Raw genomic sequence first — 16,944 nt, 5'->3', positions numbered from 1 at the left:
TGATGCTGCTTGGCCTGCTGTGTTCATCCAGCCTTGCACCTTGTTGTTTCATATATTGCTGTTCACTTATCTATGCAGTGAAACGTTTGTTTCCATGCTACATCCTGTTTCTCATTGCGTCCGGTAAAGATTCAAACTGACATAAAATTTCAGAGTTAAATGTTCTTTTTAAACGTAATGATATATGCGGAGTGTGAATGCTACATTTTTTTCTTACTTGACCACAATGATAATCCTCTGGGTAAATTCTTAGCAGCACTCAATCCAAATCAAACATTGCTGCACCAATAATTGCATCACTGCCCAGAAAAAAAAAAGGATAAAAGATTCAAACCCTACTTCTCCTCGTGGTATTTGCACCATCTCTGTTAAATACAGAGGACAACTCACACAGTTTCGAATTCTACCACTTTCCAGTCCCTGAACGTGAACCTAACCGCACACAGGCTTCGAACTAAACTTCCGGCGTTATTGAATAACAGCCTCACGTCTGCGATCAGATGATCGCTTTACGTAGAAAGGGAGTGGCTTTCAGGGGTTAATTTTAACATTTCACCCACTAGGGGATAAAGTACAGTTGAGGAAATAAGTGTAGGCTCCATACATGTAGAGTGGGAGAGACGGTGACCTCTTACATTTTCTCCTCTATTTAAATTAGGAAATGTCAGACAAACTGTTCTTGTAACAAACAAGATACAATACATACACATAAAGAGAAGATAAAAGTGCTTTGGACTTGGAAGCTGAGGGCCTCCGTTCTGTAAATGGATTATCTGGTATGTTTGTGTGTTCCTGTTTCCTTCTAGATGAGTGCCGACACCACAAGCAGACTTCACATTGTTTTGTTTGGTGTTTGCACTTGTATAAATTGTCTGATCGTTTGGCTGTTGTAAGCTGCAGCAGTTTGAATGTCGGAAATGAATGAATGAATGGAGAATGTACTCGCTATAACAGGTTAATTTCAGTCACTCGTCTCATTTACCAACTCATTAGGAATTGTAATTGCGGCGGTATTTTGCTTGTTTTACTATAACGAGCTTCCTAACGACTCCTGTCTGACCTTGGCTGAATTTTCATGAGAACCGCGGTTTCAGTCCAGTAATATAAGCCATGGCTGAGTGGTCTGAATTGCGACCTTTGGTGTTTAACGTTGGTAACCATAACCTACTTACACTTAACTGGCACAAAATGATCCACATTTAGAATTTGCAACAAATGTGCTCTATTACGGATACTTCAAAGCTGTGCCCTTTACATTTTAAAAAAATGATGACTGATTTGTCACTGCATTGTGTGTACGATCATTATTCCTGCAATTTTTTTCTACTGACAATGGAGTTTGAAAGCTGTTCCTGTTCTTTTGGGCACAAATCCACAAAAATCTAACTTCAAGGTTGTTACTTAGTTTACCCTTTATAATTTGCACGAGGTCGCTGATATATAGTCGAAAATGCCCAGGCTCTGTCGATCTTTAAACACTTTGAAATGGCATGAACGTTTTGCTCTTGTTGAATTGAGCATCTGACATGAGTTAAAGCAGTTTAGTGATTGGCTGTGCTAAGTTGAACAACAGAGGTTTCAGGAAATCATAACCAAACAGGAATCTAAAACAATAAGTCTTTCAAATTTTATTGCTTTAGCTAAAATGTGAAAGGTAACAGAAGGGTGGTGTTTCTCCTGTAATTGTGGTTTTTATTTTTTCAGGATGGGAAAATAGTTTTGAGTTAGCATCTTAATAACTTCCAATTATTCCAAATGTTGTAATTGTACCATCCTCCTCCACCTCCTCTGGCAGCTCATTCCACATATGCACCATCCTCTGCATGAAAAGGTTGCTCCCTTAGGTCCCTTTTAATCTTTCCCCTCTTAACATAAACCTATGCCCTTGAGGTTTTGGTTACCCTGCCCTGAGAAAAAGACCTTGGCTATTCACATACCCCTCATGATTTTATAAACCTCTATAAGGTCACCCCATGGCCTTCGATGCTACAGGGAAAATAGCCCTAGCGTCTTCCCTACAGCTCAAACCCTGCAACCCTGGCAACATCCTTGTAAATCATTTCTGAACTCTTTCATATTTCTCTTCCCTTTACCAGAAAGACCAGAACTAAACTCAGGATTCCAAATGTGGCCTAACCAATGTCCTGTACAGTCGCAACATGGCATTCCAACTGCTATACTCAATGCACCGATCAATAAAGGCAGGCATACCAAATGCCTTCTTCACTATCCTGTCTACCCATGACTCCACTTTCAAGGAACAATGAAACTGACCTCCAAGGTCTCGCTGTTCAGTAACACTACCCTTCCGTTAGTGTATAAGTCCTGCCCTGATTTACCTTACCAAAAGGCAACATCTCTAATTTATCTAAATTAAACTCCATCTGCCACACCTTGGCCCATTAGCCCATCTGATCAAGGTCCCATTGTACTCTGAGTTAATCATCTTTGCTGTCTATTACACCACCAATTTTGGTGTCATCTGCAAACTTGCTAATCATACCTCTGATATTCGCATCCAAATCATTTATACAGATAATGAAAAGCAGTGGACCTAGCACCGATCCTTGCAGCACGTTGCTGGTTAAAGGCCTCCAGTTTGAAAAACAAACCTCCACCACTACCCTCTGTCTCCTACCTTCAACAAGCCAATTTTGCTTCCAAATGGCTAGCTCTCCCTGGATTCCATGTAATCTAATGTTGCTAACTAGTCTGTAATGCGGAACCTTGTCGATTGCCGTGTTGAAGTCCATATGGATCGTGTACACCAATCCACTTTGATCAACCTTCTTTGTCACTTCAAGAAACTCAATCAAGTTAGTGAGACATGATTTCCCATGCACAAAGCCACGTTGAATGTCCCTAATCAGTCCTTGCCTTTCCAAATACACAAAAATCCTGTCCCTCATTATCCCCTCCAACAATTTACAATTTACATCAGGCTCATTGGTCTGTAGTTCCCTGGCTTTGCCTTACCACTTTTCTTAAATAATGGCACCACGTTAGCCACCCTCCAGACTTCCAGTAGCTCACCATCAGCTGTCAATGATCTGAATATCTCAGCAAGAGCCCAGCAATCACTTCTCTAGCTTCCAACAAAGTTCTGGGACATACTTGATCAGGGACTTGTCCAACTGTATGCATTTTAAGATGTCCAGTACCATCCCCTCTACAACACTTTTTAAGATATCACTATTTATTTCTTCAACCTCCATATCATTCTCCACAGTAAATACTGACATGAAATACTTGTTTAGTATCTTCCACAGTTCCACACATAGATGGCCTTGTTGATCTTTAAGGGCCTTATTCTCTCCCAAGTTACTCTCTGGCCTTGCTATATTTGTAGAATCTCTTTGGATTCTCCATAACCTTCTCTGCCAAAGTTATTTCATGCCACCTTTTTGTCCTCCTGAGTATACTCTTACTGCCTTTATATTCCTCTAGGGATTCACTCGATCCCAGCTGACTGTATCTGACATAAGACTCCTTTTTCTTGACCAGAGCCTCAATTTCTCTCATCATCCAGCATTCTCAATGCCTACCAGCCTTGCCCTTCATACTGACAGGAACATACTGTCTCTGCACTCTTGTCTTATTTTTAAAGGCTTCCCATTTTTAAACTGTTCCTTTACCTGCAATAAACCTCTCCCAATCAACTTTTGAAAGTTTTTGCGTAATACTGTCAAATTTGGCCTTTATTCTAATTTAGAACTTTAACTTTGAGATCAGGTCTGCCCTTTTCTGTAACTATTTTAAACTAATAGAATTATAGTCACTGGTGCCAAAATGTTATCCCACTGACACCTTGGTCACTTGCCTTGCCTTATTTCCCAAGAGAAGGTCACGTTTTGCTCCTTGGCTAGTAAGTATGTCCACATACTGAATAAGAAAATTTTCTTGTACCCAGTTAACAAATACCTCTCCATAAAAGCCCTTAACACTGTGGCAGTCCCAGTCTATGTTTGGGTAGTTGAAATCCCCTACCATTACAATGCTGTTATTCTCAGATATCTGAGATCTCCTTACAAATTTCCTTCTGAATTTCCCACTGATTATTGGGGGGCCTATAACACAATCCCAAAAAGGTGATCATCACTTTCTTATTTCTGAGTTCCACGCAAATAACTTCACTGGAAATACTCCCAGGAATATCCTCCCTAAATACAACCATAACATTATCCCTAACCAAAAATGCCATTTCCCCCTCCTGTCTTGCCTTGTCTTTCTATCCTTCCTATAGCGTCTATACTCTGGAACATTATCCTGCCCTTCCCAGAGCCATGTCTCTGTAATTGCTATCATATCCCAGTTTGTGTGCCTTACCTGTCAGGCGTCTTGCATTGAAGTAAAAGCCGTTTAATTTATCAGTCTTTTCTCAATATCTGTGTGGGTCCATAACACAACCCCCTTCCCCACACACACATTTTACTAGTTTGAAGCCTGGCAAGTAGTACTAGTAAATCTCCCCGCCAGGACGTTAGTCCCCTTCACGTGCAACCTGTCTTTCTTGTACAGGTCACTTCTACCCCAAAAGAGATTCCAGTGATCCAAAAATGTGGATCACTGCCCCCTGCATCAGCTCCTCAGCCACGCATTTCTCTGCTCTATCCTCCTCTTTCGTTTGGGTTGTCTCTGACATTTGGACTTTCTCATTCATTTAAATTATGCTTGCAGTCTAGCTGGTACAATGTTGTCCTAAATTAGGCACTCCTGGATTTGCCTAAGGTGCCAATGAAAACAATACCAAGACTGAAAGGGCTTATTCTCTCAGTCTGACCCTGAGTTACTGTCCTGAAGAAATCCACAGTAAAGTCTATTGATGGATGTGATTCCCTCATTGGGCAGCATTTGCTGAATGATCCTGAGTGCACAAATAAGTACAATAACAACAAAGTTTGAGATCAATCTCCTAACAGGGCTCATTTACCCTTGCTAGAAGTGACATGTTCTCTGCAAGCAGATGGAATATGTTCAAGCCTTGTGCCTTTTTTTTTAAATCACTTGGGAGCTTTTGGAGTCCATAATTCCACATTAGCCAAGGCATTGCTAGATAAAAAAAAATCCATTGACTTGTGCCACAGTGATAGTGTCCAGAAACAAAAACAGAAATTATTGGAAAAGCTCAGCATATCTGTGGAGAGAAATCGGAGTTAACGTTTTGGGTCCAGTGTCCCTTCCTTAGTACAGTACCCAGTAAGCCTGGATTCAAATCCCATCTGCTTCAGAGATATCTGATAGCATGTTTGAACAGATTGATTAAAATTATCTAAATGCTTTGGAAGCATGTCTCGCTTTTTAACAATGGATTCTATCCTAAAAGTACTGCGTATATAAGAAAATTGTTTCCCCGTCCTTGTCGTAAAGATGGTACAGAATCATACAATGGAAAAAAGTTCTTCACTGATGATATTGAGATTACCTTTGGAAAGGAAAGTGAGCAAACATTATACTTTTGACAGCAAAAGACATTAACAGCTACTATAGAGATAGTAAGAACTGCCAGTGCTGGAGTCAGAGATAACAGTGTGGAGCTGCAGGAACACAGCAGGCCAGGCAGCATCAGAGGAGCAGGAAAGTTGACGTTTTGGGTCGGGACCCTTCTTCAGAATATGCCTATTTTGTTTTGACGATAAGTTACTAATGTTGGGCTTTAGCTATACTTTCAAGAAAATATGCCATTAATATTCCTATATGTCATAACTGACAGCAGAGTCTTTCTGTGCTCTAATGGCATTCCTTTTTCTTTCCCTTATTTTCCTACAGTCTCAATGTTTGGTGGCATTTCAAAGGTAATGATTCCGTGAATTTACTGAACTGGCTAATTATTATTAGCACAGTGGGACCCTACATTTCAGAATTTGTTCTGAAGACTTGGTTTCAACACTAGAAATTGGCTTTAAACAGGGTTCAATTTGCATACTTTTATATTGTGGACATTGGAGTGGACCTGAGTTCTAGAGTTGTATACCACAGAAAAAAAAGCTGTGGGGCTTTTATGATTCAGACCCTTCAGTCCAACCCGTCCATGCCGACTTGATATCCTAAACTAATCTAGTCCCATTTGCCAGCATTTGGCCCATATCCCTCTAAACCCTTCCTGTTCATCTACCTATCCTGATGCCTTTTAAATGTCGTAATTGTACCAGCCTCCACCACTTCCTCTGGTGGCTCATTCCTATGAGACTACTCTGTTCACCTGCAGCTCCACTTTCAAGGCACTATGAACCTGGATTCCATTGCCTTGTTGTTTGGCAACACTCCCCAGGACCTTACCATTAAATGTAATGTTAATTGAATTGGCTGAAGACTGGCATCTATAAATGATCATGATCCTCCTTTTGGTTAATTAGCCACTATCTTTTATGACTATATGTGGCCATATTCTACATTTGCAAAAACAAAAACAGAAATTGCTGAAATGACTCAACAGGTTTGGCAGCATGTGTGGAGAGAAAGCAGAGTTAAAATTTCAGTCCAGTGACTCTTCTTGAAAACTAAAGCTAGGAAAGGTTTGGTAAATATGCTAAAGATGGGATTGGAGGGAGGATGGAGGAGAAAATGATAGGTGGAGGTGGAGATGGAGCAGAGAGCAAGAGAGAAACAATTGGGCAGACAAAGGAATGAATTAAGGTCAGCCTAGGCGAATGAATAGCTGCAAACGGGGATTATTAGTGGCTGACAATGGGTTGTTTGTGATAGCAGCCTATGTGATAAGGCCTCGATTGAGTGCAGACCTGAACAGCTCAACTTCTCCTCCAGATGCGGGGTCAACATAGTGAAGCTTCTGTTGTGCTGTTTGTCGTTCACATAAATGATTTAGATGTGAACATAGGAGGTATGGTTAGTATGTTTGCACATGACACCAAAATTGGTGGTGTAGTGGACAACAAAGAAGGCTACCTCAGAGTCCAACAGAATCTTGATCAGATGGACCAATGGATTGAAGAGTGGCAGATGGAGTTTAATTTAGATAAATGTGAGGTGCTGGATTTTGGAGAGACAAATCAGGACAGAACTTATACACTTAATGATAAGGTCCTGGGGAGTGTTGCTGAACAAAGAGACCTTGGAGTACATAGTCATAGTTCCGTAAGTGGAGTCACAGATAGACAGGATAGTGAAAAATACATTTGGTATGCTTTCCTTTTTTGTTCAGTGCATTGAGTATAGGAGTTGGGATATAGGTATATGTTGCAGCTGTACCGGATATTGGTTAGGCCACCTTTGGAATACTGGATGCAATTCTGGTCTCCCTGCTATAGGAAGGATGTTGTGAAACTTGAAAGGGTTCAGAAACGATTTACAAGGATGTTGCTGAGGTTGGAGTGTTTGAGCCATTGGGACAGGTTGAATATGCTGCGGCTATTTTCCCTGGAGTGTCGAAGGCTAAGGGGTGACCTTTATAGAGGTTTATAAAATCATGAGGGGCACAGATAGGGTAAAGAGCCAAGGTCTTTTTCTTAGGGTAGAAGGCATAGGTTTAAGATAAGAGGGGAAAGTTTTTAAAAGGGACCTAAGGGGCAACTTTTTTACTAAGAGGATCGTTCGTGTTTGGAAAGAGCTGTCAGAGGAAGTGGTGGAGGCTAGTACAATTACAACATTTAAAAGGCATCTGGATGGGTACACAAATGTGAAGAGTTTAGACAGACATGGACCAAATGCTGGGAAATGGAACTAGATTAATTTAGGATATCTGGTCCGCATGGATGAGATGGACTGGAGGGTCTGTTTCTGTGCAGTACATCTCTATGACTCTATGACCACCTCTGATATCAGTACATCTTTCCTTAGGTAAGGGGTCCAAAACAGTTCATGGTTACATAATGGCAGTCAGCGTGGGATATTCTGAATTGTACTATAATAACTGATTACAGGACTGCCCAAAGAACATAAAAACCTAAGTGCTAAGAGCAGGAATAGGCAAAAAGCCTCTTGAAACTGCTGCACTATTCAATAGGATCTTGGCTGATGTCATCTTGTCCTCCACTTCGCTTTCCTATTCATTTTCTATTACGCACTGCTTAAAAATCCTCCTTAAATTTACTCAATGTCCCACCATCCACTGCAATCTTGGGTAGTGTGGAGGGAGGTGAAGACAGTGAATTCTGAAGGGGTAGAAAACCATAAATGACAGTAGAGATGGAAATTCAGCCAGATTACACTTGGAGGAATCGGGAAAAGGCAGGGTTAGGATAGTGCAGAGGAAAGGGGCGGGGTCATGTGGAATGGTACGGGAGGGGGCGGGCTCAGGGGGCGTGGCTGTGGTGATGGGCGGGGCCAGTGGTGCCAGTTCGTCGCGAGGCCCCGCCCTCCGGTCTGGTGGCCGCAGCCGCCGGTTTTTCCAAGAGGCGGTACCTGTATCCCGGGAAATGGGCCAGTGTTTGGAGTTGTCGGCCGCTGTGTGTCGGATCGGCATTTATTCGGTAGGATCTCCGGGTTGGGTTCGGCCGTATTTGAGCTCGGGCCGGGCAGAGAAGCTCAGATTAAGTGCCGTGCGTCCCCAGGGTAGGCCTTGGACCCGAGCCCACCGTCCGCGAGTCAGCGGCTTATTGAACCTGCTTTCAGCTCTGCACCTCCTCAGGTGTCTCCACTGGCAGTATCCTCATTTCAATCCCCCTCCCCCTTCCCAAACCCGTCTCCAGCCCCTCTTTCCCCTTCCGCCTCCCACTTGGTCTCCAGCCTCTCTGCACCCCCCCCCCCGCCCCCGTTTGCATCTTCCCTACCACTCTCTGCTTTTTCTTTCCCTGTCTGTTCTCCCGCACCCCTCTACCCACAGAGTTATACTTTTTGCTTCTCACCTACGTCTTCTCTCTTCATGCGCCTCATCTCTTGTTTTATCTTACTGTATCCTCATGAGCCATAGCTAGCACCCTTTTAAATAGCTTGTCACTCTGTACATTAATACTCATGAGTTTTCAACTGGCAGTATCCTCATTTCCACCCACCTCCCCCTTCCCAAGCCCGTCTGCAGCCCCTCTTTCCCCACCCACATTCATGTTCACTTTTATGCTCTTAATTCGATTCCTGTTTTCCATAGGTTTTTTTTTGAAGGTTCAGATGTTGAATTGTATGCTAACATTTATTGTATGTTTATCAGCTATGGTGTTTTAAAATGTCGTTCAAATAATTAGATTAACAGTATTTAAGTTTAAAATGATACCCATTTGTACGTAACTTTCCTATAGTGGCATTGTTGGAAATTGAAGTATGTTTACAATGTAACAAGTTTAAATTTCTTTGATTCTTTTCAAAATTTGTACTTTACGGTGTTCTTATTTCTGAAGGTCATTATGTACGTTCTGGTGATGAAATGAGGGTCATAATTGGTAATGTGAGCTAGGCTTTTTGTGGGGAAATTCAGGATGTTTTCACATCTTTAGCTACAAGACAATGCATGCTGGACAATTGGAGCTTTAATGTTTGAAAGCTGAGGCTGTAGTGGGCTATTGAAAGGTTGACAAATGAAGCTGAGATGTAGATGAGGCATTACTCATCTGAATTGTGGAGCAAGCTGTGCCTACAATACTTCCCTACAAGTTGATTTTAGCATTGTGTTTTTAAAAGGCACTTCATTTTCTGACTGATCCAGCAGATCACTGCGTGTTGTTTTAGTGAGAGAGACTTAAATTTTTAAGAGACCACTGGACTAGAATCAGTAAAGGTTCTGATGCATAACCTTTTAAAACTTTCTTGCATTCTTATCTTATTTCACCAGTATTTATCTTTTTGTCAGTTTTTTGTTTCAGGAATCAAGAGAGTAAGTGAAAGGAGAAATAGGAGAAGAGACTTACGACCAATATAAAAGTGAATCCAAATGTCGTCTTTAGGCATATAACTAGTGAAAGGAGGTGTAGGATTGATTTAAGTATCAAGAGAAGAAGATTCATGCAAGGAAATGGAAGGTGTAACAGAGGTACTGAATATGTACTTGCATTTGTCTTTTTGAAGGAAGATGCTGCCCAAGATGCTGAAAGGTGAGGTAGTTGCGATGGTGGCCAAAACATTAGGGAGACAATGGCATCATGGTTATGTTGCTGAATGGGTAAAGCAAGGTTCAGGCTCTACGGACATGGGTTCTAATCACACTGTGGCCACTAATAGAGATTAAATTTAGTGATTTTTAAATTTAAAAAAGTCTGAAATTCAAGTTTGGAAATGGAAACCTTGTCAGTTTAGTTGATCAATCAGCAGTATTAAACAATGTTGTTTAGAGAAGGAAATCTGCTATCCTTACCTGGTTTGGGCCTCTGCGTGACACTCGTCCGATGGCAAAAAAGTTTGACTTCCTTATCTTATCAAAGGACACTTAATGATGGGCATCAAAAATTGTCAGGGAGAGCCACCTCCCATGAAAGAATGCTTTAAGAAAAGTGACACAGAGGAGGTATGACAAAGATGGGCTGTATTTTAAGGTTGGTAAGTCACCAGAACTGGGTGAGATGCATCTCAAAAAAAGTTACAAAGGCATTGATAGTAATCTTCTAATCCTCCTCAGACACTGGAATTGTGCCTGCAGACTGGAAGCTGAAAATACTGCTCTCTTATTCAGAAAAGTTGTCAAGATGAGCTTAATAACTGTAGGTTAGTCAGTTTAACCTCTCAATGTTGGGAAAGCTTTTAGAAATGAAAATCTAGGACATAGTTATTAGTCACTTGGACAGGTGATTTCATTGAGGAAAGGCAACATAGATTTTTAAGTACAACTTACGTTTAAGAAATTTGAACAAGGTTTTTGTTGAAGTAGCAGAGGATTGATGAGGTCAAAGTTGTAGATGTTGTGTATTTGGACTTCCCTTAAGATGTTGAAAAAGTTACCCAATGTTCTATGTTAGACTAATTTACCTGATCTCTATTAGCGATCCAGACTACTGGGTGCAGACCAGAATTTCAAACTTTGCAATTAAACTGTTGAGAACAGTGTGTAACTTGAAGGTAAATTTATTTACATTACTTCTTTTCTTGTTAAGAAGGCAAAACCATAGTTAGTAATTTTAAGTTTCATTTGTGAACTGATGCTTTGGTACTGAGAAGTCTGGAGGACAATTTTGTACACTTGCATTTCATGGTGGAGATGATGTTAAGGGTTCAATGCATTTAAAACAAAAAGGGCAAAGAAACCTGGGCTGTTGCTGATTAACAAGAATCCTCTGTAACCTGCAATAATAATGCATTTTGTAAGTTAATATTCCCTTTTCTCTTTTGGAGGTCTACTCTGGGTATCAACAACTTGACTTCCAAATGATTCTTTATTTGACACTCAAAAAGGAACTTTCAGTCAATAAGATTGATACTCGTGTGTCCACATGAGCAAGGTTGCCTGGGTTTGTCAAATAGTTAGAACCGGGAGTGATCAGTTCTCTCCTTCCAGTCTTCAAGTAGTTGATCAGCCTACTTAGTCCTTTGCTTGCTATCTAACTATTATGTCATTTCGAGGCTGTAATTGGCCAGTTGTTTCTTGGCAGCATCTCCAGTTTCTCTTTGATCATCTTACTTAGCTAGTTCAGGTTTCCAGGCATCGCACAGCAAGCGAGACAACGGTCTAATCTCCTTTAAATTCTTGGTTTTGAAGCAAACAGCTGGTATGTTGCATTTGTTTAAAAAAAGTTAACAGTTGACAATTACTTATTAATTTGTTTCTTAGTCTCATGACTAGATAAAACACCATCGTGCATCCATTCAGTTCCTTTTAACAATTGCACAGTTAAATGGAATGGAGGTGAGGGGTGGTATAGGGCCAGGTGTAGCACCTCCTGTGGTTTCAGGGAAAGGTGCCAGGTGTGGTGCGTTAGTGAGGAGTGTGATGCGGATGAGGGAGTCGCGGAGTGAGCGGTCCGTACGAAAGGCAGATACAGGTGGGGAGGGAAATATTTCTTTGGTCGTGGTGTCGGATTATAGATGGCAGAAGTGGCGAAGAAGGATACGTTGGATGTGGAGGTTGGTGGGGTGATATGTGAGGACCCAGGGGATTCTGTATTTTTGTTGGGGGGAAGGGGTTTGAGGACAGAAGTGCGGGAAATGCAGGAGATTCAATTGAAGGCATTTTTGATCACCAGAGGGGGGATGTTGCGGTTGTTGAAATAGGAGGACATCTGGGATGTCTGAGAGTGGAATGCTCCATCTTGGGAACAGATGCAGCAGAGGCGGAGGAATTGGGAATAAGGGATCGCATTCTTACAGGAGGGTGAGTGAGAGGTGGTGTAGTCCAGTTAGCTATGGGAGTCGGTGGGTTCGAAATAGATGTCGGTATTGACACGGTTACCAGATTTGGAGACGGAGAGGTCCTAGGAAGGGAGGGAGGTATCAGCTGGTCCAGGTGAATTTGAGGTTGTGGTGAAAAGTGTTAGTAAAGTTGATGAAGCATTGAATTCGCTAGTTTTAAAATGCTCCTGGCTTCATCCCATGTCCAACTCTCCCTCTCATCTCTGCCTCCCTAACCTGACACAACCTGTCCATCTTCTCTCCCCATCTGCCCCAGCCATCCCATTGACCAATCCCCACCACTCCCTACCTGCATTCACCTATCACCATCCCACCTACCTTCCCCAACCCTACCCATCCTCTTTCTCTTTAATTCCCAGCTCCCTTCCCCCTCCCCAATTTTGAAGAAGGGTCTGACCCAAAATGTCAACTTTCCTGCTCCTTTGATGCAGTCCAGCCTACAGGATTACTTGAACTCCACATTACGTTCAGCATGTTCCACTTCATTGTTCCGGTATGATATTAAGGTGCAGGTGTTAGACTAAGGTGGATAAAATCAGAAGTTACATGACACCAAGTTACAGTCCAATAGGTTCTATTTGAACTCTTAAGCTGTCGGAGTGTAACCCCTTCATCGGGTGAAGTAAGAGAGAAGCGCACACAACACAGAATTTATGGGCAGAGAGATCAAAAGACCTTACAAATGTATGAGTGGAGTGATGAATAATAAGTCCCTGCAGGTGATCCAAAGTCTTAGACAGTGTGAATAAAGTGTTGGACATCTGAAGAACAAGTGAAGGGATGACCTATAATCTGATTAAGTGAGGCAGGTGGATAATTACTAAAAAACAAAAATAAGGTGGTGCTGGAGATGAACCAAATGACTGGAATAATATGATAGGTATAAGTGTTCTGTGCCGAGGGTCTAACTCAAGTCATAAGTAATCCAAAACTGTACAAACTAAGGTAGAGAGGCCATAACAACTTATCCAGATGATGGTGACAAAATAGGACAGTAAGGAAAATTTACAAATACAGAACAGTGTGGTGTGGTCACATATAGCGTGACATGAACCCAAGATCATGGTGAGGCCGTCTTCATGGGTACGGAACTTGGCTATCAGTTTCTGCTCGGCAGGTCTGCATTGTTGTGTATCTCGAAGGCCGACTTGGAGGACACTTGCCCAAAGATCGGAGGCTGAATGTCCTTGACCACTGAAGTGTTTCCTGACTGGGAGGGAACATTCCTGTCTGGCGATTGTTGCGTGCTGTCCATTCATCTGTTGTCGTAGTGAATGCATGGCCTTGCTGATATATCATGCCTTGCAGCATCCTTGCCTGCAGCGTATGAGATAGACAACATTGGCCGAGTCACATGAGTATTTGCCATACACATGATGGGTGGTGTTTCCACATGTGATGGTAGTATCCATGGCGATGATCTGACGTGTCTTGCAGAGGTTGCCATGGCAGGGTTGTGTGGTGGTGTGTTCAATGTTGCCCTGAAGAATGGGTAGGTTGCTCCAGACAATGGTCTGTTTAAGGTCTGGCGGTTGTTTAAAGGCAAGAAGTGGAGGCGTAGGGAAGATCTTGGCGAGATGTTCGTTGTCATTGATGACACATTGAAGGGTGCGAAGAACATGGTGAAGTCTCTCCGCTCCAGGGATGTACTGGCTGACGAAGGGTACTCTGTTGGTTGTGTCCTATGTTTATGTTCTGAGGATGTCGTTATGGTTTTTCCCTGTGGCATGTTGGAACCTACGATCGATGAGTTGAGTATCGTATCCTGTTCTTATGAGGGCACCGCTCAAAATTTTTAGGCGTCGGTCGAGTTCCTTCTCATGTGAGCAGATCCTGTGTACGCGCAGGGCTTGCTGTCGGGGATGGCTTCTTTAACACATTTAGGGTGGAAGCTAGACGTGTGCAGCATCATGAGGTTATCCGTGGGCTTACGGTAGAGTGAGGTACGGCGGTGCCACTCATTCATGGAGATGTGTGTGTCAAAGAATGAAACTGAGACTGATTTCTAAAGAGTAGTCTGTGGTAAGTCTGGTGGGATGAAACTTGTCGATATTGCTGCGTAGTCGTTTCAGTGATCCCTCGCCATGAGTCCAAAGGAAGAAAATGTCATCGGTGTATAGCGTTAGTTGGAGGTTTGCGAAGCAAAAAGCGGTCTTGCATGAAACTGTTGGCATATTGGTGTGCAGATTTGGTCCCCATGGCTGTTCTGTGTGTTTGGATAAAGATCAAGTTGTTGAAGGTGAAGCATTGTTGTCAAGGATGAAGCAGATGTGTTATAGGATGGCACCTAGAAGTTGGTAGTTGTTGTTTATTGAGTACAGAGGTTGTTGCAGCGATGCCTTTGTTGTGGGGAATGCTGGTGCACAGTGCCAAAACGTACATTGTGATGAGGAATGTTCCTGGTTCGACTGGATTGTGGGTGCTGAGTTTCTGTAAGAAATCTGTAGTGTCGCGACAGAAGCTGGGGGTTCAATGGGTTTCAAGATGCCCTTGATGTAACCAGAGAGATTCTCACCTTGCCTGATACAATGGGATGTCTGAAGTTACACAAAGCCAACACACTTGGAAGGCAGAAATCCGCGGGATGAGAGCGCATAGATACTCTGAAGGTCTGGATCAAAGGTCTAAAAACCAAAAGAACTATGGATGCTGTAAATCAGGAACAAAAGCAAAAGTTGCTGGAAAAGCTCAACACGTCTGTCGGCATCTCTGAAGAAAAATCAGTGTTAACGTTTTGTCTGGTGACCCTTCCTCAGAACGCGTGGTACCAGTTTCAACTGTGGTACTGGGGGAGGCTTGGTGTTGGATTTCACCTGATGGAGGGGCTATGCTCTAAAAGCTTGTGATTTCAGATAAACCTGTTGGACTATAACCTAGCGTTGTGACTTCTGACTTTGTCCACCCCAGTCCAACGCTGGCACCTCCACATCGGGACTACCATCGACACCACAAACTGCTGGCTCAGGGTGGAGAGGATCTCCAAGAAGATTGCACTTATCAACACAGACATCACGTTTCTGCAGAAATGCAAAAAAACAGAGAAAATCCTGAAAGGATGACAGATCACAAACCCACTCAAGTCGACCTACAACACAGACTACACTAAGAGGCTCTGCCATTGCACTCCTCAATCATTTCGTACACCAACTCTACAGCAGATACCATAACCTTGAAATCGAGATAGATTCCATATTCTCGGCTTGCGCTCAGGATACAGCAGAATAGTTATGAGACACTGCCAAGCAGGCGAGGCAACGGAACTGCACCACCTACATGGACACCAAGAACAAGAAACTGCAGAAATTTGGCATCACCACCAGCAGTAACCAAGCCTCTCCCAGTACCACGGTTGAAATTGGTGCCACCAGCGGGAAATCTATCATCAACTTGTCTGACCACACCTTTCAACCAGACGAAATCAAAGTTCTCAGCTGAGGGCTCAGTTTCTGCCCCATTACCAAAATGTGGATCCCGTTGGTCTGGTGGCAGGCACCGGAGGAATTCATCAGGTGAATGAATCTTGGGGAATTCTTCCACAAATCTTAAGATGTCAGCAGTGAGTCCAATGAGACAGTCAGTGAACCGAAACAGTTGATAGAGAGGTCTGAGGTGCAGTGACCAAAGATGGAGAGTCGAATTGGATCCCTCCAGAAGGCCACTGCCCTAGGCTCAACATTTAAGCTCAAGTCGTCATGAGGTGCACTAACACCAGATTCATCAGCCGCGCTCACAAGATAGCGCAGAACATTACCCAGGCACAACGCAATGCCAGCCATGCTCTTGACCAATTGCAACATTGTCATCAAACCAGCAGACAAAGGAGAAGCCATTGTCATCAGAATATAATGGACTACTGAAAAGAAGCATATCGACATCTGAACAACCAGAGACGCAATTACCTGCCGATCCGAACAAAATACACCCATCAACTGAACAGACTGAACAAGACCAAAAACAGAGGTTCCAAAAAAAACGGTCAGCATGTCTGGCAGCATCTGTGAAGAAAAATTAGAGTTAACGTTTCGGGTCACTGGACCTGAAATGTTAACTCTGATTTTTCTTCACAGATGCTGCCAGATATGCTGAGCTTTTCTAGCAACCTCTGTTTTTGTTCCTGATTTACAGCATCTGCAGTTTTTAGACTGATCAAGACCTTTTGATCCAGCCCTTCAGGGTATATGCACTCTCATATATAGGAGACTTCCTTCTACTGCCTTTCGAAGTTGCACAAAGCCAAAACACCTGGATGTCCCGTTGTATCAGGCAAAGGTACCCTTGTGTGAGGATCTCTCTGGCTATGGACTACTCTTCAGAAATCAGTGTCATTCTTGGACACGCACATCTCCATCAAAGACCGACTCCTCAGTACTTCACTCCGCTGCAAGCCCACAAATAAATAGGCTGTTCTTCCCTAGCTTCCATACCCATGAAGATGGTCTCAACTGTGATCTTGAGTTCATGTCACCCGACTTGTGACTGCACCACACTGTTCTGTATCTGTAAAACCTTCCTTACTGTACTGTTTTGTTGCCATCACCTGGATAAATTGTTTTGACCTCTCGACCTTAGTTAGTTTTGTACAGTTTTGGATTACTAATGACTTTGGTTAGACCATTGGCGTGTGACTTTTTATATCTATCATGTTTACGGGGAAGGTGACGGCCTAGTGGTAATGTCGCTAGACTGTTAATCTGATGACCTGGATTCAAATCCTACCATGGC

The 16,944-nt window shown here is 42.8% G+C and overlaps 1 protein-coding gene across 1 annotated transcript in view; it reads left to right on the top strand.

Annotated features, from left to right (window-relative positions):
* The first annotated feature begins 8,283 nt into the window (after positions 1 to 8,283).
* The window catches only part of arl15a (ADP-ribosylation factor-like 15a), a 174,740-nt gene continuing 166,079 nt past the window's right edge, over positions 8,284 to 16,944 (top strand). Inside the window, exon 1 of the mRNA XM_048603592.1 lies at positions 8,284 to 8,426. Within this exon, the coding sequence (XP_048459549.1) occupies positions 8,373 to 8,426 (54 nt within the window). The 5' untranslated portion in view covers positions 8,284 to 8,372. The remainder of the gene's footprint in view (positions 8,427 to 16,944) is intronic.

The sequence above is a fragment of the Rhincodon typus genome, chromosome 1 (assembly GCF_021869965.1).
Source record: "Rhincodon typus isolate 14 chromosome 1, sRhiTyp1.1, whole genome shotgun sequence".
NCBI classification, from domain to species: domain Eukaryota; kingdom Metazoa; phylum Chordata; class Chondrichthyes; order Orectolobiformes; family Rhincodontidae; genus Rhincodon; species Rhincodon typus.
The sequence above is the reverse complement of the archived record's forward strand: the minus strand, read 5'-3'. Positions and strand labels throughout refer to the sequence as shown.